The sequence below is a fragment of the Podarcis melisellensis genome (assembly GCF_964234715.1).
Source record: "Podarcis melisellensis genome assembly, chromosome: 3".
Taxonomy (NCBI): domain Eukaryota; kingdom Metazoa; phylum Chordata; class Lepidosauria; order Squamata; family Lacertidae; genus Podarcis; species Podarcis melisellensis.
Genome location: NC_138530.1, coordinates 82,136,664 through 82,162,170, shown reverse-complemented (window position 1 = coordinate 82,162,170; position 25,507 = coordinate 82,136,664). Strand labels below are relative to the sequence as shown.

Here is a 25,507-nt window from a genome sequence, read left to right as displayed (position 1 = left end):
GCATTCCTAATCTTCCTAATCTGAATATAAACATATAAATGTGATGTTGCATCTGCAGTGGAAGCCATTATATTTTAGGTTCCAGATCTGTGCCACTTATTAATAAGTTTACCCACCTGATTTACCTGATGTAACAGTAGCACTAGGTTTCACAGTTGTAGGCTTTCCTCCTGAAGAAGTAGATGGTTGTTCATTAACAGCCATTTCTGCTACTGCCCTTGTACTCCTTGTTCGGACCAAAGCCACATCTGCTTTTCCATTCATCTGAGCAGCAGTGTTTCTCAGGGATGTTGAACGTGATGGTGCAGAGGGCAAAGGTGTAGCAGGGGGTTCAGCTTTCAGCTGTGGTTTTATTATTTTTCGTTTCCTGTCCGGACTACAATCAGATGACAAGTCTGACAACTCATGCTATTTTATAGCGTAAAGCAATAGCAATAGGCCCTGGTTATCAACTAATTTCATCCATGAGCCAGTCTTTATGTGGGCCAATTCACCCACATACATCTCTCTCAATGCCTCTTCAGCAATTCAAATGCTGATTGTAACCTTTAAAGGCCTAAATGGCTAGGGCCACAGGTATCCAAGGATCCCACATGAACCTGCCCAGGTCTTAGAATTCTCAGTAGAAATTGATTGCTTCTGCAGCTGAAAATTAGGTGGGTGGCAAACTGGGAAAAGGCATTGTATGTTGTGGTTCTCTGACTCTAGAATGTTCTCCATTAGCCAATGAGTCTGATGTCTAAAGCTTATCAAGCTAAGACCTTTTTAATGTCTAGGTTTTTAAGTATCTTTTTAGTTGGCTTTAAGTTTTAACCCCAGCTTAAGTACTGGTCTGCAAGTATCCCCTTATGGTTAGAGTTTACTGGCCTCATGTATGATAGTGGCAGCTTGGACAAGTGGACTGGAAGAATCAAAGCTAGCCTTGGGCCTGTTCATGGGAGTAAGCTAGGAAATATCTTTTTATGCAGTGTAAAATATTAATAAAAGGAAGCCACAAGTGCTGCCACACCAATGTAAAACATTCAAATATTGCACTTCAAAGAAAGAAGAACTCTATCATACCTTGATGCAACACTACTAGAAAGGGAACTGCTTCTGCTTCTTTTCTTCCTTATCTTTTTAATTGTGCTTCTTTTATGAAAACGCAAGGCTGATTTGTAATCTGATAAGATGGAACTAATGTGTTCTTCAAAGAAGGCAGACAGGCGCAGGCTCATGCTGTAAATCTATTAAAAATATTAAAGTGTATTAATATGACAAAAAAATTGAAGAGTTTGTCTCACATTTTAATTTCTGCCCGTAGTAGACACATGAAGCAAGATCAACTGCACAGAAGATGCCCATAAGGCTCCACAGCATCACATTCTCTGTTTCCCATGCACCGCAATGGGAACATTAGAAGGAATGTGCACAGTTCTTCACCCAGCCTTGTACTCTCCACAGGTGCTTTTGGTCAGAATGTAAGCAGCCAACACGGATAGAGGGAACACTGGATGAGGACAGGAGAGGGGCCACAGACTTCACATCTACACTATTGTTCCTTCCCATCACATTGCTTGTCTGCATGGCGAAGTGCAGGGAAAAAAGGTAGACAGAGGGGAATAAGGATCCACTGAATTGTATCAGGATTATCCATGAACAGACACAAGACCCAAAATAAGGTATTATTTCAGGTAACACCAACAAAATCTTTAAATATAGTCTGAGATGTGTTTTGTTGTCCATATTAAAATCAATCACACATTCCACTTCTCTAGCAACAAACACAACATTTAAAGAACATCAGTACACATCTAGAAATAAATTGCAAAGCCATACTCTTGATCTTTTGCACGGTGTATACACTTTGGAGTTGCTGAAGATTAGCCTCACATCTTTACACAATTCCATTGGCGATTCATAGTTCCCTGCTTCTAGTGTTTCCCGAACTGTGGCAAAATCCATTGGCGTATCAATGATGTCTCTGTAATCCTTTAGAAATGTTTAGAAACATTAATGAACTGATTTCAACAATCTAATGTTATATTACTAATTACTGAAAAAGCAGAAAATAACTGCATAAGCCTGTATGAAAAACCACAAATCTTATACTGTCTTTTAAGCAAAATCCCCCAATGGAAAAAGGCCTAAAATTTCTGAATGTACCACAAATCAGATGTATAGCAGATGAACAGCCTCAAAAAACAGAATGCATGAAATACCAAATACAACCACACCTATAAGAGAAACAGAGAATAATATTTTGCTGAAAACTCAACATCATTGTCTTTTACTTAATAAAATGTTTATCATTATTCTTCCACTTCAGTTTTCTAAGGTGAATGTTTCAGAAGAACATCATCATATTTTCAAAATACTCACTGGATATTCAAGAAGATCCACTGGTTGGCGAAAAGGTTCAGAATCCTCACACTGAAAAATTAGATTCAGCAATTCCTGGCACTGCCTCTTCCAAGCCTGAATATCATATGATTGAGCTCTATTACGTAACCTCCGCTTGGGCTGATGATCCTGGAACAGCAATATTGAATACGGCTTATCAAATAAGTAGCTGTTCTTGCAAATTAATGAGAAAACTGATTATCCCCTTGGGGGAAAATGCTGAAGGGAAAAAAATATTCTGTGACCTCTCTCAAATTTTGAGGCCTTGCACTGTTACTTGAATTGAACCCAGTCAATTTTTAATATCTATCTGGTAAAAATCAGGAGAAGGAAGCCATGGGCTGATGGTGGCACCCACCATTTGGAAAATCAATAGTTTCAACATTTATTGAAATAATCAGTAATATTAAACATAAGATACACATAATCAAAGAGGCCTTATTTAACCAAAGCAGAAATCAGTGATGTAAAACAAATATTACCTTCCTCTTTCTAGTAGAAGTGCCTGGCATGTTAATGTCTTTCTCTTCTTCCTTTGGGCAATAAAATATTCATCACATGATGCAGAAATACTAAGCATTTGAAATATACTTAACTTTGGTACTACTACATATTTATTTACTTCTACTTCCTTTCTATTAAGAACCTGTAAGTCTGAAAATATTTTTACACTTTAAGAAGCCAGCATTTGTAAACAGCAGCCACAGGCACTGCCTATGCTTGTTACTGCTGTTACTAGTTCCAGTCTTCCAGTCGTTTCCTTGCCTCCATGAAGTTCAGTGTGTGATACAAGGCCCACAAATACCTGTAAAGTTATTACTAGAGCCACTCCGGGGGGGGGGGGAGGGGTAATAAGCACAAACTTTATTATATACAAGGAGTACCCTATGACGCTCGTATTGAGATAGATATGCATTTGACGCTCGTATTGAGATAGATATGCATTTGACGCTCGTATTGAGATAGATATGCATTTTCCAGAATCTCAAATTTTAAAATAGTGACTGTTTAAAACACACACACACACACACACACACACACACGGACAGTTTTAAATTACATTACATCAGACTTTATGGATCTGATTAACATTTTCTTATACTAACATAAAGAACATTAACGAGACAATAATTTATCTTCCTAGCTTGAGCTACACAGGTATTCTTTGTAAACTAGAATCCAACTTTTATCCAAAAATGCACTCTATGGACACAGTCAACTGGGTTTTATGTTGCACACTATGCTCTGGATGTGAGAGAGCTGGCAGAAGTATATAGCTTTGTACCAGCATATCATCAAAACAACAGCAGTGGCTCTAAGGACAGGGATTCTGAAGAAGCTACACACCTGCAATGAAATTGTCTGCATACAGAATGCTTAAGGCTTAAATACTTGATATTACTAGAATTGCATTATATTTGGGGACAGAGGTGTGTACATGTGTGTGATGCATAGACTTTCATGGAGCTTGTATGTAGAAATAATGTTCACTCATAATTCACATAACAAGTAAATTGTTGTTGCAATGAATAAAGCACATAAATATTACTTCAAATAAATTAGGGACTAAAAACCACCCTTCCTGTAAAGAACATGAGGAGCTTGAACTAGAAGGAATTTGATTCTCATTGCAGAACCCCTCTCTGAAAGCTAAATTTGGGCAAAAAAATATTTTAAATAATATATGTAACTACTTTCTAAAGAAATGCATGACATATTGAGTTAGCTTACCTCCTCTGAATCAGACAGGACTTTTTTCTTCATGGCATTATACAGTGGGATTATGTCATAACAAGCCTGATCTCTGTTCAATAAAACACTTTGCATTAATAAGCTTATTTGCAGCCACAGATGCACAGAGTAACTTGGATCCTGAGCAGAAATCCAGTTACAGGATACTCGCTGGTGGGAGGAAGCAATTTTGGCTGATTCTTTTTTTCCACTGCAGCTCCTTGCTCACTGGGTGACCCACTAGAGTAGCCTAGGTCTAGGAGACAGGCTGGAGGTGGAACTGAAGATAGTTTTCCCTCTCCCTTCCACCAGTGGGAACCTCCATTGGATTAGAGTCCCTTCTATTAATGGAAGGAACCCTTACGCTCATGGAAAACCAAATCAGGATCTAAATGTCTATACAGTACAGAATTGTATTGTTTCATGTTATTGGATTATAGCCAAAGTAATGCCAGAAGAGTTCCCTGGTGCAATGCTTCCATTCCCTCTCCTCTCCCCAATCTTCGGAAGAAGTTTCCTCAACTCTCCAGAGCTGATTTTGAGGGTGTGCATGGAGCTGCAGCGCAGAGGAGAGAAAGTTCCATTCTGCTATCACAAGGCTTTTGCGCTAGCAGAATGGGAGCATGGAATACTGCCCAACATTAGGAAGATTTTAAACCTTCCTACTGTTTAAATGGTAATGTCAACTAACAATGTTCTCTCCTCTAAACATGTAAAAGAATATGCCTAGTATAAAGCATTGTCTTTCTTTGTATCTTTCTCAGATTATATTTTTCCTGCCTCTCTATCCAAAGCCACTTCTACTCAAAAACAAAACAAAACAGGAAAACCCTACGCACAAGCAGCTTCTAAGCTTTCAGCAATTAATTTTCAGGATTTCAACTACACAGCTTTCAACCACACAAAGTTGATATCACACAAATTAATCACGCGTAAGATGCAATTGTACTGTATTCCCAATTCCTTGCCTTCCAGTAATGAAAACAAGGTTAAATGAGTCCACAAAGGAATTTACAACACACTACTTCCATGGATAAAGTTGTTTCTGGAAGAGTGGTAATTGCTAAAAAAATGAATTCTCTTATTCACAATAACAATTAATAGTTCACTCTTACCCATTGTAAACATAAATAACATTCACTATAGATTAAAAGCATGTAAAGAATTCCTCTGGTTTATGCTATTTCCACAATATGCACTGTGAGTCTGTTCATTAGCTTACTTTATGAAGTGCAGCAGCAGATCTGTGACAAATTTGGCAGATTTAACTATGGGACTTCCTGGTTCATTGAACGTCTGTGTATTATATTCGATATACCGAACTTCCCACATAAGTGAAGAAAGTCGCCTTTGAAATAAAGAACACATGCATATCACAGAAAAAAATAAGTTTTGAAATTTTGTTCAAAATATGTAAAGACCTGGAAACGAAGAGTGATGTTCAGTATTGTACAAGCAAACTTCTGATAACCCTTCCTCTCTGACCCTCCCACATCCCCAAAATCTCCTAGAGGGTCGCTTCTGGAACAATTTTCGGGATACACATTTCTCAAAGTAGGGCTAAATTAATAATATGGACAAATTGTCAGAAATATAAAACCATCCTGACAAGAAGAAAAAAATGAGACCTTAATACATGACTGCTTCAGTCAAGGCAGGAACAAACTGAATTATGGGACCTACCTACTTCCTGCTTTTGACCACTAGGTGGAGCCATTACATATTTAGATTTTAATAGATCAAATTGGGGACAGGTCTTCCATAACTGGGGCACCACCACTGAGAGAGCCTTCGCTCTGGTAGCTGCCCACCTTATCTCAGATGGCGGCAGCACTCACGGCAGGCCCTCCACTGCAAATGTATAGGTACGTATATCTGGCATAAGGCAGCCCTACAATTATCCTGGGTCCAAGCCATAAAGAGTTTTAAAGATCAATGCCAACACTCTGAATTAGTCCCAGAAATGGACCAGAAAACAGTGCAGCTGGCCTAGAGAAAAGAAATCACAGAATACTGTGTTGGTTGGTTCTGGTTCCTTGGGTTATGACAGGAGGCTAAAAGAGATAAAATTATGATCTTATAATCAAAAATACCTCCTGTAGGCTTCCTTTTAAGCAGTTCCAAGAGGAACAGCAGCTTTAACGTAAGTACTTGCTCAGTTAGAAAAACAGTTAAGAAAAGAAGGGACCCATAAGCCATTTAGGATTTCCTTTAGACAAGAGGCAATCCACATCAAGGTACAGTGGGCTGGGGCATTGCAAGATTTAACCATAGGACAAGAAAGTCTTATACAACAGTTTGACATTTCATTGTACATCACAGTAATTGATCTGTGCTGTACACAGCTCAGCTAGAAGCAAAAGCTGCCCAGGAAATTACCCTAACATATATAAAATCACAAACATTTTTGGAAACACCAACAATAAAATAAACTTAAAACAAACCTGTAAAACCTATTTTCCAGCCTCTGTTTAATTGTACTAAGATCAGTAGGATATGCAACGACAGTGCAATACATTGGATAAGCTTGGAAATCCACAGGAGCCACAAAAGCAGAAGCAATATCTAAACACAAAACAAAGATGTCATTACTACATTAGTGATAGGGAAGCAATTTTCTTAATGTGCAGCAGTACCGTATTTTTTGCTCTATAAGACTCACTTTTTCCCTTCTAAAAACTAAGGGGAAATGTGTGTGCATCTTATGGAGCGAATGCTGGCTGCGCAGCTATCCCAGAAGCCAGAACAGCAAGAGGGACTGCTGCTTTCATTGCGCAGCGATCCCTCTTGCTGTTCTGGCTTCTGAGATTCAGAATATTTTTTTTCTTGTTTTCCTCCTCCAAAAACTAGGTGCGTCTTGTGGTCTGGTGCTCTTATAGAGCGAAAAATACGGTAATTTGAGTGAGAGAGTGCCTAGCTAAAGAAGGAATTCTACAAGTCTTTCAATAAGAATGTGAAGTAGAAGTGACTTTTTTTTTACTTGTAAGGTACTGAATATTTGTATTCTATGACCAACACACACAAAAATATTTTCTCCAAAGTCCATCTCATGCATGCCATTTTCCGGCATAGAAATGATTGCCACAGATGAAGTGGACTGAAAAACTTGAATTTCAGTATGTGTTTTGAGAAGAATTTTAATACAGAAGGCCAAATTTAAAATATGCAGGAATGTGAGACTATCTTAATGGATAGAAATGATAAAACAAACACTTTCCCCCTCTTCTTTCACATTAAACATTACCTAAAGTCATCAGCTGGTTTATCCCTGAAATTATTCTTTCACACTCATCATCACGAGTCCTTGAACCCCACTCTCCTTCCAAAGGCTTGTAGATTAATGATCTGCTTTCAATATTAGTTAAAGGAACACTAGTTCCAAGCTCCTCTGGAAACACAGCTGAAAGAGACACAAAATGAACATAATAGCTGATATAATTATCCTTGCAACTTAAGAAATTGCATACCTATTTTTTTAAAAAACAAAACAAAACACAATGGTATAAACAATTCACACCCCACTATTGTTTTTAAGAGCAACTAACTGATTGTGAAATATTATAAATGCATTTGGAAGAAAAACAAATATTTATTTCTGCATTACAGAGCATCTTCCATTATTAACATGCTTATACAGAGTCATAGCTAGCTAGGATTTTTTTTGTTTAAAGAATGAAATGAAACAATCTATCCTTAAGGGGTTGGACTGAGTTAGATGGATGAAAGGCTATATACATTTGAGCTACACATTTACATTTTTAATATATCTAATTACTTTTACAGTATTGCAAATCTTCTTGATTGAGGTCAGCATGTAAATGAATTCATCTCCACGTCACACAAATATAATGATAAACATTCTTGTTAACCAGTCTGGAGTCTGGCATTGAGCATTTAGGATTTCTAAGGAAGAGCTAAAATGAGACCCAACTAAAATTAGAATCTTAAGTAGCTAAGTTTGAAGAATAATGTTAGAAGGCGCAAAGGAAACTTATGGTTAGGGGAAATTATGTCTCTCCTAGCACTAGGGTACACTAAATCATTTTGTAAACCACTAAACCACTTTGTAACCTTGACAATTCCAACATTTAATAGTCAAAGCTTTTCTTTATAAAAGTAGAGGCTGTTCCATATAGCAAGCGGTTTATGAAGTTTCTACTTTTCTTCTCACTGCAGTCAACATGGCAAGTGATCAGCATTCCTTCCACCTTTGGAGCTATGGAGATGGGTACATTCTAGGAGTTGCATAGTGATTCCTGCCCCTTCTCCAAGCTCCAAGGTTGGAAGCAAGGCAGAAAGTTATTTAGTTGCTCTGTTGATGAGGTGACTAGCACTTCTTGCCTCTTGCCTTTTCTCTCTTCCTGTTCGTAATGAATTGTGAATTGTTTACATTGATGGAGATTCTTTAAATTAAGTATTTTAATGTTATTTGTATTTTATAGGAAATGACATGTATAACAATGTATTGCTGGTGTTTATTTAGAATAGAGTAGAATTTTATTATTACGGTCACAGACCAGTTCCAGGTTACTTACAATTTCCCTTTGTTTTTCATACTTTTCTGTGAATTGCTTTTGGGTGTACTTATATAGAAGAACAGAATACAAATACAGTGACTGACTGAAAGTTGTATCCAAAAGCGTTGCTGAGCAGACAGATTTCCATCAGTGGAACAGGAAGGAATCCCCGTCTCCCTTGCAGCTCTTATCCAATCAGCTCTGGAGGGTTGGGGACCCAAATAGTTTGCCAAGTGCCGCTGTCTCCATACAGCTGTATTTCAAGTGATCACCAACACCAAAGTGGGGGATTTTTGGCCCTCCAAGCATTTAACTACAGCTCACATCAGCCAAAGCAACCATGGCCAATGTCTAACGTTAATGTGAGCTGTAGTTCAGCAACATTTGAAGGGCCAGAGGTTCCCACACCTGACCTACATAAACAAATTAATTGGGAGAGTCTTCATTCTTCCACTTTACCACTCATGAGTAGGAACAATCATCATAATACTCCTAAAGTGTTAAACTTAAACAATTTATATATCAATATCTGTTGAACTTAACAAAGCAGGGTGAATCCAGTGAATTACAGTGAATCCAGCAGTGTTATGAACTCTGGCCTTGGGAATTGACCCCAGCAATGCAATAGAAGGACAAGTTTTGGAGTCTTTGCAAAATGTTTGCTTCCAAGTAGTTTAACAACAACATTTTGTATCAATTTCTGAAAACCAGGCAACCAAAATGCAATGTTCAATTTTCTTAAAACAGGTAACTAGTTAGTTCACAGACATTTTATTAATGTAATAAAGAAATTGATTCGTTTTCCCTTCTTTTATAGCATAATCAGCGTAACTTCTTTATAGTTCATCACATACGTACATAGTAAGTTCTGTCTCCTTTCTGTACATCTAGGGGAAAGTAGACACATACCATTGTTTGGTATAGGCTCCATATCCCAAGGACTCATTTTCTCAGCATCTCCATTGTCCCAACTTCAAGAGAGAGAGAGAAAATTGCAATCAAGTTAATGTTACTATTACTTATCTGAATATGTAGATGATCAACACTTTACCCCAGAAATATTTTCAACAAAATGCAGGTAGAAAACGTACCAGCTAATGATTAAACACACATGAGGTTAAAAACAAAAAGAGAAAAATAAAACCCCATGTATAAAGTAAAAGCTACTAACCAGACATTGTAGCACTGAAACAAGCTGTCAGGATAATCAGGCTGAAGAGGTTCTTGGCTTTCTATTGTTCCAAACCACCAAGCATCATCAATTACTGATCTAAATCGATCACCTGGACAAGAATACAAAGTCACGTCTTTACTCCAGAAGGAATAGAACTGTATCTTAACCGTTTCTTATAATCATGACCAGTATTATTAGAGGTAGCTTTTGCCAACTATTGAACAAACAAGAAGATGCAACACCCTGACAACTTTCCATTAGCAGGACTGCATAAAGCTTCAGCTCTCTAATGACACCATTACAACCAGATAAGCTTGACAAAGGAAGATTCATTTCAGCGGGCTGCAAAATACTCCCAAAGGTAAGATGCCACAGAGGCTCTTTTGTTATTAAAGAGGTCTGTGTCACATCCTCTAAACTCATGTTGAGACTGTATGACAGAAGCAGTCTGTTTCCAGATATAAAGAAGGCGGCCATAAATTTGGCCCATATTCCTTCCTCCTACTACAGCATTCATTTTCTCAACATACGAGACATGAACAGTTCAAATACAGATCTGCATCCTGCATGTGGGCTTTAACCAGCTCTGTTCACCAGGCTTAGAGGGCGAGGGCTGACTCCTCTCCATTCAGTCCTCTCTCCCCTGTATGTGATCAGTATCTGTTCAGCAGACACTGTTGGTCCAGGGATAAAAGATGGGCCCTGAAATCCCGTTTTTTGACTTATGATTACAGGAGAAGACAAGGCAGACAATAGCTTATTCATTCAGAACATACTCCTAAAAATATACTAAAACAAAAATGTTTAAATTCTCTTCAGGGTTGTTGTTTTTTTTAGTTTTTCATACCCAACTGTATTGCAAAAGTAATATTGATTTTGAATGTTATCTATGTTAGTATTACTAATCAATACTAATATTCATTAGTATTGTCAAGAAATAAAAGTATTGTCAAGATTTATCATAATCCTATGGTCAACTGTATAGTATAGAAACGAATTTTTAAAATTTTCTGCTTTAATAATTGCTTTCAATTATTGTTGCTTCTAAAATTCAGGTGAGGCAACTTGTTTTAACGTGAATCTATATGGCTTCCTGTTTCACTCATCCACCCAAAAATCTGAGATCTTGGTTGAAAGGACTTCTGTTCTTAATCAAGGAGCTCAGGCTTTGCAGGCCTTTAATTAGCTGGATAAAAGCCATGTTGCCACAGTTTTCTGCGTTGACCTAGTCAGCTCAGCTTTTACCTTCCTTAAAAAAGTAAACGCAAAATTGGGAAAATACATTAAGTCTGGTATCTCTAGTTCAAAGCAGAAAACTTAGCAGGTTTGAGTAAATAATCCATATTTATATTTAATGCTCAGAATTATAATTAACACCTCCCAAAATTACTGATACCGTGATTGGATTAAAGGTACGTACCTATGTTCCAGCGTCTGTGTTTTGCATCATCAAACTGCTGCCTTAAGACTAGGAAATCGATAACATCTGGCATGTCATGATACCTGGATATAACCAAAATAAAACAAAAATATTGAGAAAGGTGATTGTTATTTCATAGCTAAAAGTATTTGAGAACATATCAATGCCAAGTAAAGATTTAGTAGACTTTGTAGAAGAACTTCAGTGTCGTCGTCCCCCCCCCTTTAAGGGATAAAGTAGAAGTTTGGTAGAAGACCAAATTAACACTGAATTGCTGGGAAGTGGGGGGGGGGCTGGTTAAAATGAAGGCGTGCACACAGAAGTATAGCCCATTACTGCTCTCTTATCTTCTCTTGACTTCTATTTTCAACAGGTAAAAGAAAGGGAAGAATGAATTTCTTTCAGAAGCTCAAAGCGATGAATATTTGAAAGTTACTTAGGAAGCCCTTTTAAGCTTCATTTTATAAGGACCTTTTAATTTAGATCCACTGCGAGCATATTACAAACACTTATTTAGCCACAAATATTACAACAGCCGTATGTGAACAGTGGCCCTTACTTCATTGTAAAAGATCCTCCGGTCAATTTACCAGTATCTGGGTCAAGAAAAGCAAGTTTAAGGCAGCAAAGTGTAGGTAGCCCAACTTCATATTTTATTCCAACTATTTTCATGAGTTCTTGTTCCTGATGGAGACCAAAAAAAAAGCCTTGCATTAAGTAAACTAAGAAAATACAACAGAAAGAGTTAGCATATAACAGCAAAAGTAGTCTGGGAGTTCTAAGCTTTACCATATATTTCCTTGTATTTTGAAGTGAAATGGAGTCTACTTTTTAGTAATTTTTAAATGTATTTAATGTTGTACATTACTTCAGTGTCTAAAGACGATAGAGAATGTGATTCAAATACTACAGTACATGAGAGGGGGCTGAGGAGAAGGCAATGTGGTGTATAAATGATACAGAAACTTAATATACAAACATTATACAAAAACATAAGAAATAGGACTATGCTAACAGCTACTCTTCATTTGGCAATATATTTATCCTTTGCTGTCATGACCACAAAACATTGAAATTGCACTCAACTTACAAGACGTTAGGAACAGTCAATGGCAGCAAGGGATGGAGGGAAATGCACACAAGATAGGAGAGGGTCAAGGATAAAGAATGCCACCTTGCCTTCTGAGTTTAGGGGAGTTACTCCAAGATAAATACGTACAGAACTTATGGGGGAAACAGAAGAGACATACCCGTAGTTCCATCTTATGCCATGGCTGTTTCTTCGGATTAATGCTATATATTTTGTTCTTCTTTGCCATTAAAACATATGCTTCATGGCCTTGTCGGAAATAATATACCTTAAGAATAGAACAGAGACTTTTTTTAAAAAATGCCACCCGACTTGATGCGTGAAAAAGTTGTTGATTCAAAAACATTAAATGTCTAGAGATATTTTTCTTGAAATTCTCTTCTTTTTAAAACTTGGAAGTCCATTTACCCAGCCGCATAACACATACTTAAATATCAGAGGACATGCTATTTGTCATTTCTACTTCCTGACCAGCAGCCACCTCTTCCCTTACCTCATTTTCACTGTTCCAGTCATGTCCTCTGCTACAATTCTGTTTCTACTCCCGCTAGCCTTTTCCACACAACATGAAGTGCTTGCTTTGTACATGTTTCTGTATCATCTTTGAGAAGTGCCTGCTCTCAGCAAGCACCCATAATATTTTTATACATTTATGAAATGTGTACATTTTGGGTTCTACCTAGCTTACAATAGCAAAATAGTCATGCTATGCTTTTCTCATTATTGCGCATAATATGAAACCAGTGAAGTGGCTAATAAGGCTCGCAGCTATATTTAAAAACAGAATTCAACACTAATAATCAGTTTAAACATTCTGAAGCTTTTAATACACCACAGTGCAAGTTTATAACATTCAGTAAAAAAAAAAAAAGAGGTAAGAACCCCAGGACGGTTAAAGGCGACTATGGGGTGCAGCGCTCATCTCACTTCAGGGAAAGGGAACCAGCGTTTGTCCAGACAGCTTTCCAGGTCATGTGGCCAGCATGACTACACTGCTTCTGGCGCAACAGGACACCGTGACAAGTGCCAGAGCACACAGAAACACCATTTACCTTCCTGCCACAGCAGTACCTATTTATCTACTTGCACTGGTATGCTTTCAATCTGCTAGGTTGGCAGAAGATGGGATAGAGCAACGGGAGCTGACTCCATCATGTGAATTCAAACCGCCGACCTTCCAACAGGCAAGCCCAAGAGGCTCAGTGGCTTAGACCACAGCACTACCTGCTCCTATTTTATAACATTAGAATAAGGCAACACCTGGAATTTTATTTATTACATCCATCTTTCATCTAAGGAACTCAAGGTGGCATACAGGGCTCTTGGTCTCCTCATATTATCCCAACAACACCCTGATGGGGAAGTATGCAGCAGGCCTAAGGTCACCCAGCAACCTTCATAGCCAAGCAGAAATTTTGAACCTTTCTCTCCCAAATCCTACTCTGACCCTCTAACCATTGTAGCACCTGAGCTCTCCTAAACAAAACAGTTTTCCAGTTTCTGAGCAAAAGGGCTGATTCAGTTTATGGTGTGATGCTGAAACACCATGCCCTCTTGCCATGGCTACAGGCCCACTGGAATCCACACACCACAAAACTTTGGGAGGAAAACCTAAGCTCAGATAAGCCTGCCAGAATTGCGATCTTCCATAAATATGGTCCGTACAATCAACAAGCACACCACACCTATAATTTCTTCTGGCTGACCCAGTTTTCTAGGCTGAAAATTGTTGGAGAATCAAGGACTAAACAATCCTGTAAGGTAGAATGTTTTCTCCCACACCATGTTTTCCCTTCTCTGCCAAGAATCTATTGTAACAAGTCTTACTAACTTTATAGAGAGCAGATCAGTCTAATTTCTTATCCTGAAGACCCTATTATACTGGGTGTAAATCTAAGGATTGTTGGGTGTCCCTCCCTTATGCCACCAGAGACAAATGTTTCTGTAATAGAAGCTATAATGAACTGAGTAAATTTGCTTTAGGTATCGGACATTTGGCACTATATATAGATGGTGTGAGCTAGCTGAATTTATCAATAACTCTACCCAACCAAAATTTCTGCACTGTAACAAAAGAGGGGTTATTGGCAACTCTAATGATGGCTCCCATAAAAGGAGCTCTCAAAAAGCTCTGCCCCAGCAGCCTGCCAAGGGAGAAGTAAAGGAGGGGGAGAAATGCTCTCTTAACTCTGCACACCTCACCACTGCAATGATTTGCAAGGTTCACACATCTTGTGGACTGAAGAGTATACAGGCCTAAGAGACAAGCATCACAATATAGTTTTTCCTTCTCTATGAATTGCAATGCATTCCTCTTATACTGTTTGCATCACTCAACAGTGAAGTAGAGATAACTGGTATTTTAAAAACAAGCACCACTGTTCTGGGTTATTCCAGTGTTCTGCTTTGTTTTTGTTTTGATTACTCTGAAAATAGACTAATACAATAAAACAAGAATACCTAGACAGAGCACAGAATGAATAAAGGGGGGGGGGAGATATTTTTTAACGTACCTCATCTCCCATTTGTGGTACAAATGGGCATCGGCGAGGAACAAGGTCTGTGATCCACACAGAAGGCAGCCATTCTTCCAATGTCAAGCCATTTTCTGCCAACACTCCCACAGCCAACCTCTAAAAGAAACCCCCCAATAAATCTGAATTAATCTCTAGCATTTTTTATATAAAAAACAGCAACTGTATTTGAGGCATCATTAGAAGTCTAAAGAATTACTGAAAAATATATTTAATTTGAAATATTTTGGTTAGCCATCCTGGGGGGGGGGGAATGAAATAGGAGAATGTTTGTAACAGGAGCAAACCTGACACACCCCTTGTCTACATAGGACTCCCACCATGGGTCCTGCTTCTTATGCTAGACTGTGATAGAACTCTCAAAATGAAAGATTGTGTATTTACTAGCACATCTGTTCCTGTGTGTGCATGGAGGGTATATATTGCCTGGACCATGGGAAGGCACAAGTGGGTGGGTGCTTTGTGGGAAGCCTACTGTAATGCAACTCAACCACTTCTGCTATACCTCAATTTGCAGTTCATTTGCTTAATCCCATTGATCCACTGGTTGCCACTAAGAATCGACCCAGACTCCATCTGCATAATTTAGCTCTGTTGCAAGATTCAGTGGAACCCTGGGAGCTATTTTTTTCCCGATGGGTGGATATATAGAAAAGTGCAGAGATGAAGAAACAGCTCTCTGTAATGCAGAGAGAATCTTCTTACTGCATCAAAATTGTTATTTACAGAATCTGTATTTTCTAACTATCTGGTTTGAAATAAATTCAATTGTGTGGTTTGGGAAACCACCCAAAATGTTTTTCATTAATTTAAAAAATGTCCAAATGCAATGCTGCTCTAGCTACACTGCTCTTTCTCACGCTATGCAGCCATTAACAGCAACTATGGTCTGGAAAGGATTCCAGGAGGGAGAGGGGGAAAGGGAAAGCTTATGTTAAGTGGCTGATCCTTTTCCAGCTCAGCTGCTTGTTTGTTTGTTTTAAGTACATGGTTTTCAATGTATCCATTATTTTTCCTTAATGTTTGGAGTTGCTTTGAGGAATACAGTTGGAAAGTAAAAAGCAAGTCTATTAGAATATAAACACACAGTATCAAAATCTTCTATAAGCTTGAATTTACCTTGGTTGTGCTCATATCCACATTATTAAAATAAAGCCTAATTGAGGTCTTCAAAGTAAATTTTCAAAAGATAGTCACCATCTTCACATCCTTACTGCAGAGTATGATTTTTACCAACTGCTATTTTTTAATGGTGGGTCCCCACAATTTTCATGAAAAGAATTAATGAAGCCATGAAGATTGAAGCAGTGGGACCAGTAAATGGAGATTAGATACTTTGCAAGTTGTCTCCAATCTGATATATAGACCAACCCTGCAATTCAGTCTCTGGTTTGGAAATCGGAAGCTTCTGCTTTAAATTAACCACAATTTAGCCTTCATCCAAACTCAGTTGTGGTTAATCTTAACTATATTGTAGTTAGTGAAAACAAGCCAGCTTCATAAATCAATTTGGTTCATTTCCACTAATCATACCTAAGACTAACTGCCATTTGTCCTGGTTTGGATGTCATGAGAAGCTACAGTTAGCCTGGATAGCTCAGTTGGTTAGAGCATGGTGCTCATAATGTCAAGGTTGCAAGTTTGATTCCCATATGGGAGAGCTGCATATTCCTGCATTGCAGGGGGTTGGACTGAGGCTTGGGCAAATAACATTAAATTATACTGAGTAATTTTCTGTTAGAAAATGGATATAAATATTCTACACACAAACACACCATAGTTTAGCATTATATGTGAAACAGGTTAGGATTTTGCCATTCAAGGGATGGCAGTCCCCGCCCCCGCCCCACAGGTACTCAGGATCCTGTACAATTAATCAACAAGTAGAGAACTGCTGCAGAAAAACATTGGCTCAGATCCAAACATACATCTATGAACAGAACAGAATTTACTTTCACAGAACAGAGCTTTCCTGCCTCCCTATTCCCTTTATGCATTCTGCTACTTCAGAAATCTGCTCTGGGATTGGGAGGCCCTAATGAACAGTGTGGGATATGGTACAGAGGGCTACAAATAGAGAAGGGGTTTTACAGAAATGTCCTTCTTTCTTACAGGAACAGAGGAGCAGAAGAAATACAGGAATACAACCAGGGTTGTTGTTCCAAGTCCCCAAACAGCTTTTATGTAGCTGTCCTCTATGACAATGGATTAACATAATCCATAAAGCATTCCACAGGTGAATGATTAAAAAAAAAGGTGCATTCAAAATGCACAAGGAGGACAGGTACCATCACTACATTTAATCTGAATGAAAGTCACACTGCATGAGAACAAAACCACTCTACTAATGGGTTGGATCAAAGAGATTCTCTTCTGTTGATGAAAGGATTCCTCTCCTGTGTATTTAACACATGCAAGACTTCAAAACTCTTGCAAAGTAAAAAAGAAAGTAGCACTTTCAAGTTCAGAAACATGTAAGTACATGAATGTAGTGTGGTGGGTGCCTTAAACTTATAACTGCCATTCATAGGAATCAATATTGACAACAATTAAAGTAATATTACTGCTAATCAGAAGAATGTTTATATTAGCTAATATTCTACTACTATAATACAACCTTTTGCTTTCTCTCTTTGGGTTTCCTTTTCTTTGGTGATGTTGGACCATCTTTGTATTCAGTATCTTTTTTTCTTTCCTTTCTGATTTGCTTTTGCCTCTGTTTTTCAGGACCTTCCTCATCTTCTGAGCTGCTTTCTGCTTTCTTAGTCTTAATTTTAGGAACTTTCTTTGGTGGTTGCAGATTAATTCCAGCGTCTGCTGTCCAGTCCGAATAATCACTAGAATAGTCACTAGAAGAAAAAAACAAACCAATAATAAATTTACGCACGCTTAACACACACAAAAATAACTTTCCAGCTAGGACTTAAAATCTAGAGAGCTACACTGGCTTCCCAGTACATTTCTGAGCACAATTCAAAGTCTTGGTGCAGACCTGAAGTATACCTGAAGGAGTGTCTCCACCTTCATCGTTCTGCCCCGACACTAAGGTTCAGCACCGGGGGCCTTCTGGCAGTTCCCTTGCTGCGAGAAGCCAAGTTACAGAGAACCAGGCAGAGGGCCTTCTCGGTAGTGGCACCCACCCTGTAGAATGCCCTTCCACCAGATGTCAAAGAGAAGAACAACTATCAGACTTTTAGAAGACATCTAAAGGCAGCCCTGTTTAGGGATGCTTTTAGTGTTTAACAGACCATTGTATTTTAATATTTTGTTGGAAGCTGCCCAGAGTGGCTGGGGTTATTATTATTATTATTATTATTATTATTGGAAGATTTAAGTGTTTCCTACCCCATCTTTACTAGAACTAGAATTGATTGACTCTACATGCATTTCCTGAATGGATCGCTAAAGGATGAACAGATGGGATTTCATACAACATAATCCTAAGCATAAAAACGGGTATACAAGATTAGAATGAATTTTTAAAATAAAAACTACCAAATTATGAAACTTTCATTAAATATTCCAATTAACACATATTTGATCTTATTTCCAATATAGCAGTTAGCTTTGGATCCCAAATACAAATATAAGCTTGAAAAAATAAGTTAACATTTACTGTACTTAAAGTAACATTTCTAATGTTTTAAAATTTCCTGTTTTCTAGTTTATACTAACTAGGTTCAGGCTACCATTCTGTGTAACACATGAAATCAGTCACTTGCAAAACTGCAGAACTACTTTTCCAATTTCTTTAAATATACTTCTGCTATTAAACATTTAAGAATAATTGTCCTACTGAATGCCTCAAAAAATAGGCCCATGAAGTACTGCTTTTAATCACTGTTACACTGCCTCTTCTGTTATTTAAATGATTTCTTACATTTTGTGCATTCTCTCAACAATGCTTTGCCTTTATCTAGTGACCCAAGTATATGGACTTTGCAAAAATATCAATACAGAATATTTTTTTGACAAATTTCCAGTTCCTTCATTTACTTAAACTAAAGTTATCCTCTAGACCAAAATATATTTATGCATGTTTCTTCAATGTCTATCTCAAACTATTCAAACTAGAGGAAATCCATTCTCAGTGTTCAAGTTTTGCTTTAGCTTAGACAAGAAAATCTTATAGACTATAGCTGGGACCTAGAAATACTTGAACTATTTATGCAAGGGATATGGGACTGCTACCCTAGAGCATCTCACTAACTTGAGAGTGGGTTGCAAAGTATGGAAGAGACTGGTGCTTAAAAGGGGAGGACGAAAATCCCCTGTGCATGTACAGCAGCTTGGATCCCAGCCTAAGTATTTTCTTTTCTTCTTTCTTTCTTTCTTTCTTTCTTTCTTTCTTTCTTTCTCTCTTTTCTTTTCTTTTCTTTTTTTTTTTTTGCATTCCATAACTGTTTGTCAATTCATCTTTTCTTAATCTCATTGTTTTTATTTTTTCCCCTTTTTAAATTTCTTTCTTTCCTTTATGCTATAGAGAGAGTGCGTACACGTGCATTTAACAGCCTTTATGGACCTTTATATTCAGTATCTTACCTAGAACTGCCATCACTGTGCCATGCTTTCCTCTCGTCTTCAGATGTTCCTCCACTTGCAACAACTACTTCTCCCTCCTAAGAGCAAGGGAATATAATGTTTGTTTATAACTAGTAATACATACTAGAATATAATATTTATCCACATAATACAAACATCATATATTATATATGTGTGTGTGTGTCCAATAATATTTCTTCTAAGAAATATTAGTTGGGTTGGGTCTAGACTTGTCCCCTGTGAGCAAAGGGCTCCTTCTGTTCACAAAGGCAGAATTAGCTTCCAGCAGAGGTCCCTTTGGTGTAGATCCCTCTCCAATTTTCATCTACTGCTCCCTGCACTCCCCCACCCACATCCTGGAAGCAGCACCTGGCTGCTGGACATGATGAGCAGGAGCCCTCCACACTGCAGCACTGCCTTGCTATAGCAAGTATGTCAATTTTGATGCATGCAACTTAAATGTCACACAAAAATGTTGACCCACCACCAACATAAACCTGAATGAATGCTACTGTTACCGTCGCATAAAATATAATTCAGTGTCTTACTTCTGAGGAACTGCTTCCTTTTTCCGCATCTTCATTTGGCCTGGCAGTTTCTTCCAGTGCATATCTAGTACGGTAGTTATGTTGGTTGGCCTGTTGCTTTTTTGAATCACCAACATCTAACAGATGATCATGAGAATGATTCTAGGAAGACACAAAATGGCCATTACAAGAAGATACACAAGAAGTCACTGTTTCCAAATTCTTTTTGATGAACGATCTTAACATGTAGATTGAATTTTTGAACAGATTTATCTTTATATGGTTTTATGATATAGAAGATCGGGATGAAGCAACTGCAACATTTTATCTAAGTATACAAATGTGGGGTTCTAAAAAGTGGTAACACGACTTGGGAATTCAAAAATATTTTTGTTAAATTAATATAATTTAGTTTTGCTTGGTAAGTAAAATGTGTGTAGAATTGCACAGAAATCAGTAAAAATAATTTCCAAGTACTTGCAGTTATATTATATATTAATATTATTTAGCATTCAGATGTAGTTTACATTTTCAGAAAGTAAAATTAAAATTATTTGGTTTTCCAAAAGCAATTTATGTGCTTCTTCATCAAAAAAATAACAGATTTGAATTCCTTACACCAAAAGCATATTTTAAAGACCCCCTTCATAGAAGAAATTTGCCAAAAAAAAAAAATCACCCCTAAAAAGCCATGCCCTACTATCCCATATACCCTCAGCTTTCCTGAAGATCTGCCTTGCTATGGTTGAAATCCTGTTCTACCTTATATCAGACTTCTATCCCAATTATATTTGAGTCTACCCAGCAATAATTCCTACTGATTGCAATGAGGCTTAGTTGCAAGTAATTCTGTTGAGGGCTGTACCTTTCATGAGGGACTGCATTAGAGACAATGGTTCACTGCTTACCTTAGGTAAAGATGGTATTTTATTCTCTCTAGGAACATGAGGGATAATGTGTTTTCTTTTCTCTTCTGACCTGTATAACTTGATTTCTTCTTCTCCCTTTGCTGTTCTCCATTCCTCCTGCCTACTACAAAAGAGAAATTTAGATACTAATGTGCACGTATTTTACAGTATAATTCTACATGAAGTAGAATTACAAGGTCCATGCAAATTCCTGGAGAAGAGGCCATGTGCCCACACACTTCAATATGTTCCATGTTTGACAACGTAGGACTCCAAAGTAGTTATGCCAACATGAATCAACAACTCCTTCTGCAGTTTTAAAATAGCATACCAAAAATTTTAATCCCCCCAAAAGGTGAAAAAGATGATAGATCTGTACACACATTTATTCATATTCACAAAACTGAACAATTTTGTAACGAACATTTTAGAGTTCTAAAATGTTAAGTCCAAGGAATGCACACCGACTTCTGACTCACAGAATTAACCCACATTTTAAAATTAACCCATATTTTTAAAATAGGTGATCCCCCCCCCCCGTGTCATAAAGATGAACTTTTAACAGTACCATAGAATATCTCTTTCTGCAACATTGAATAGATACAGTAAAATATAAATAATGATTAATTCAAGGCTAGATGTTCAGGACCCTAATGGGGCAGATTCTCCGGAACCAACATGGGTGATAGGTTTTTTGTTTTAAAGGTGACCACTAAGGGCATAATAGATATACTCCAGGCACAGCAAGTGAAAGAAGAGATTCTGTATCTGCAGCCATTCCTCCAATAATAAATTTGGGGATACTGCTTGTTATATGGATTTAAAAGAAAAGCAAAAGCATCCTATGAAAACTGATACCAGTTTGGGGCTTTTAAATGAAATATGTACAAATAACTTCCAAGGTTAATTGTAAGCCTAGCTATTCAAACTTAGCAACTTGATACCAAGATACTTGAATTTACCTAGCTACTCCTGTTGACAGCTCTGGTACCACAACCCTTCGACTCCATGCCACTAGGTCTCTCTCAGTTGCTATCTCACTTCTTGGTGCATTGCTATGCATCTGCCGCACTCCTTCAATTTGTCCACTGCGTCTTAACCCCACATTTGGTGGTGAATGTACCTCAGAGGTAGAGTTTACAGAGCCTTTGAAATGAAAAACAATATTTTCAGAGACAGTTCTGAGGGAATCAGATGCCTAATTCCTGTGAACAAACTCACTCACAGCATGTTACTGCTGGCAGAAAGGGGGATTTTCCCATCTCTCCACAGTCCAGCTCAAAAGTTGGCTACAGAGATTTGGGAACCCCCCCCCCCCAGAACAGTGTGAAAAGTGGCACTGAAAGCCATAGAGAGAATCAGGAAAAATCACCTTCCCAGCTCAAGATCCTTTGCTGAAACTGAACCCCTTCCACAGACAGAATATTTGTTCTGTTCACAGAAATACAACTCAGGATCCCAAGCAAGAAAATTACACGTAGATTAAAAATACAATTTCTAAATATAGTTAGGTAGCTTGGCAATCTGAATTAACCACCCATATAAAGCACTACTGTAAGTCCACTATATTCAACTAATTAAGGCTGTAAACTGTAAAATGGGTGCCACTATTGCCTTCTTCAGGTGTTACAATGATTGAACACATGGAGGGAGCCAGCAGAAATTAGCACCCTACTTCTGCTGCCCCCTCTAGATTGTGAAAATCTGAAGCACAGAACCTCCTGTACTATTCTGTATTACTCTTGTACAACAGACTCCCCACACAATGCAATTTTTTTTTTCCAGGGATCTAAAATGCATGGGGAACCTTCGTGAGCAGAAGGCTCTCTGCTGCAAACAGTCACCCTTCGCAAGATGGAGTATAACCGAAATGGCAACATGGCATGAAACTTGAGTGCTCATCCCTAATACCCTCCGCATGAGTTCACTCCACTCCTTATTTTAATGTCTGAAGACAGCTTGTGTAACTCCCTTAAGCTTTCCTGCTAGTTGCAATTTGATGAAGTTCCTTGGTTTAAAAACAAATGCATTTTATTACTGGAAAGTGATGAAAGGCATTATTATTGTGCTCAAGTGCCCTCTTTCCATAAATGTGATATACTGAATGGAGGCAAGTCAGATCCTGCTTATTTGGCTATTTAAATAAGGAGTTATTTTACCCCGGCCAACTCTGTTAGTGTTGCTAGTTCCAGCCTCTCCTGATCGCCTTTGATCTTGCTCTTGTTGAAGTCTCTGTATCATGCTGTCCAAGGGGCTAACTTGCTGACTCAAAACCTGGTTCAGTCCTATGAAAAGCAGAATTTGAATTTAGTTCTTTAGCTGATCCATAATTTCTCAATAAGTATTAGAAGTATTGGAATATTACCAAGTGATTCCCCTTTGCATTAAAGGTAGTTGGAGGTTATGAACGTGAAATTGCTCCTTTATTAGTGATCATTAATAATAATGCTGGAAAACAATTAACATTAACTCATTGCTTTTCCCATATGCACACCACCCTGTGCATTTAGTCTGGTAACAGTGCTAAGACATCTTCCTTGGAAATCCTGTTGAATACTGCATACTCAAATAAAACTTCAAAGGCCCATGTCAAGTTGAAGATGTTGATACCTGAAGAAGTTACCCCCATCTGGGGAATAAGTTGCTCCTCTCGACAGTTTTCACGTCCTGGAACTAATCTCTGGTATCTTGATGGATGAGGGTTACCATCAACATCAACTAAAAAGGGTGGAGGCATGAGGTGTGGTGCTTGTTGTGTCTGTTCATCCAACACAAAGTTGTTGGCATCACGGATGAGAGGCCGATAATCACTGTGAAAGAACATCTGATCTGCTATCTGTAAATAAATCAAATTTTAAATTATAGACAAAGCTAGTATTTCATTGTTATTTGCAGCTCTTTCCTATTATTATTTTAAGAGTCAACTTCAGAAGAGCCATAAAGCACTAGCAAGCTACAGAAACACTTGTGTTACTATTTAGGTACAAATAGGAAAAGCTATTTAAATAGGAAATAGGAAAAGCCACATAAATGCAGGAGTATCTGGATATAAACCAGAGTCAGTTTGGATGGCCATGGTAAGTTATAGATCCTGTACAAAAGCTACAAAAGCTGTTTTCTGCACAATACCTTGTCATATTTGCTACTGGAGCCAAATCCAAAGATCAGAAGATGACCGTGAGAGTCTGTACAGGCAAAATGCTGGCCATCAGGAGAACACTTGCAGTCAAACACTGCCCCATGTCCTTGTCCTTCAATCTAAAATACAACAACACACAATATCAACAAACTTCTAACCAAAGTTGTCATATTATTTTCAAACACATGTGTCACGGCCACCCAGGACGGGTCCCAGCTCACAAGAGACCTCACTCCGTTGCAGTTTATTTACAGGAAAAGTTTATTGAAGATTTCTGCTTCTCGTACAGTTCAGCATCGTGGCCGTACGTCTGTCGCGTTAGACCGCTGAAGTCCCCTCTGACTCCTCCCCTCTTCCACACCAACTTAATAGCCTGGCTCTAGACCACCTCTTCCTCTCCTTTCTTTTCCGCAGGGTCTTCCTGCCCCCCTGGGTTCCCTCTCTCCGTGACTCGCCTGAGGCTGAATCCTCTGCCGCCTCTTCCCCCCTCCTTCTGGCTTTAGGGCCGGGCTCCTCCCCTGAGCTCTCTCCACTTCCGCGCGCCTCTACGTTTGAACTTGGCGCGCGTACGTTGCTGCTGACCTTTCTTTCGACCGCTACACCACCCCTTGTTCTGCTCTCCACCCTTTCCGGCTGAACACCTTGCTCCAACCCCCTTTCTCTGTTCTCTCCTAATCCTGCTCCCTCCGAGAGGCTGACGACTCCACCCCCTTTACTCCGTTCCGGCTGAGACGCCTCTTGCTGCGTCTGTCTTCCACTGGGCTCCTCTCCGCTTCTCCCTTCTCCTCCCTTTTGCTTGATTAAGGTAACCCCCTTTTGAGAATCCTCTGATTCGCTGCTCAGACTCGTGGATTCCCTCAGAATTCCGTCATCTTCTTCCTCATCCTTCTGCCCCTCCTCCCACTCGCTCTCCGTCTCCTCTGTCATCTCCTCCTCTCTCCCAGAAACCCTGACATCCATCCCCCCCTCGAAGCCCCCCCTTCCCCCCTCCCGCTCGCCGGGTGCAGGTTGAGGAAAACGTGGTTCTTCCGGGGTCGGTTCAGGATACAAGTTGTCCACTTCAACGTTCTCCTCTGTCATCTCCGTATATGTGTGTTCGAACTCGGGTTCCCCACCCACAGACCTCACAGTCTCTTCCTCCATCACTGCTTCTCCTGGCGCTGCCTGCCAAGGACCTACCATCCATCTCTGACTCCATGCCTCCCTTGGCTGATCCACCCACCAACAAGGGCCTGTCTCCTCCCCCCCCAGTCTCGGATCCCTGGTCGGGCTTGTTTCGGGCGTATGGCCCTCGGGTGAGGAGAAACCCTCGAACGTGCTGTCTGACAAAGTGGGCGTGAAAAGCCAATCATCAAAATACTCCTCGGGCATGGGCTTGTGCGGAAAAAGTGCATGGAACTCCTCCTTCAACAGGGGTTCGTCCAACGCGTAACCCGGCACCCAGCTATTGGCAGAGGCCGGAGTGCCTTCCCTGGCTAGAAAATATTCAACTCCCTCCTCCCCCCATCTCGAGTCCAGTATCTCTGTGACCTCGTTAAGAGGT

At 39.0% G+C, this 25,507-nt stretch overlaps 1 protein-coding gene across 6 annotated transcripts in view; it reads right to left on the bottom strand.

Annotated features, from left to right (window-relative positions):
• The window catches only part of PHIP (PHIP subunit of CUL4-Ring ligase complex), a 62,661-nt gene that overhangs the window by 3,634 nt on the left and 33,520 nt on the right, over positions 1–25,507 (bottom strand). For 3 of the 6 annotated variants that reach the window (XM_081904789.1, XM_081904791.1, XM_081904790.1), the window contains 23 exons: positions 23,955–24,083; positions 23,436–23,661; positions 22,985–23,110; positions 21,788–21,971; positions 20,826–20,949; positions 19,939–20,079; positions 19,391–19,467; positions 17,466–17,697; positions 14,828–14,947; positions 12,475–12,582; positions 11,784–11,908; positions 11,225–11,307; positions 9,802–9,913; positions 9,489–9,601; positions 7,358–7,513; positions 6,558–6,678; positions 5,336–5,461; positions 4,114–4,186; positions 2,865–2,915; positions 2,362–2,511; positions 1,819–1,971; positions 1,063–1,226; positions 117–376 (listed from right to left, as the gene is read on the bottom strand). In XM_081904789.1, the coding sequence (XP_081760915.1) occupies positions 117–376; positions 1,063–1,226; positions 1,819–1,971; positions 2,362–2,511; positions 2,865–2,915; positions 4,114–4,186; positions 5,336–5,461; positions 6,558–6,678; positions 7,358–7,513; positions 9,489–9,601; positions 9,802–9,913; positions 11,225–11,307; positions 11,784–11,908; positions 12,475–12,582; positions 14,828–14,947; positions 17,466–17,697; positions 19,391–19,467; positions 19,939–20,079; positions 20,826–20,949; positions 21,788–21,971; positions 22,985–23,110; positions 23,436–23,661; positions 23,955–24,083 (3,154 nt within the window). The remainder of the gene's footprint in view (positions 1–116; positions 377–1,062; positions 1,227–1,818; positions 1,972–2,361; positions 2,512–2,864; positions 2,916–4,113; positions 4,187–5,335; positions 5,462–6,557; positions 6,679–7,357; positions 7,514–9,488; positions 9,602–9,801; positions 9,914–11,224; positions 11,308–11,783; positions 11,909–12,474; positions 12,583–14,827; positions 14,948–17,465; positions 17,698–19,390; positions 19,468–19,938; positions 20,080–20,825; positions 20,950–21,787; positions 21,972–22,984; positions 23,111–23,435; positions 23,662–23,954; positions 24,084–25,507) is intronic. The other 3 variants (XM_081904793.1, XM_081904792.1, XM_081904794.1) reach the window with 3 other exon arrangements.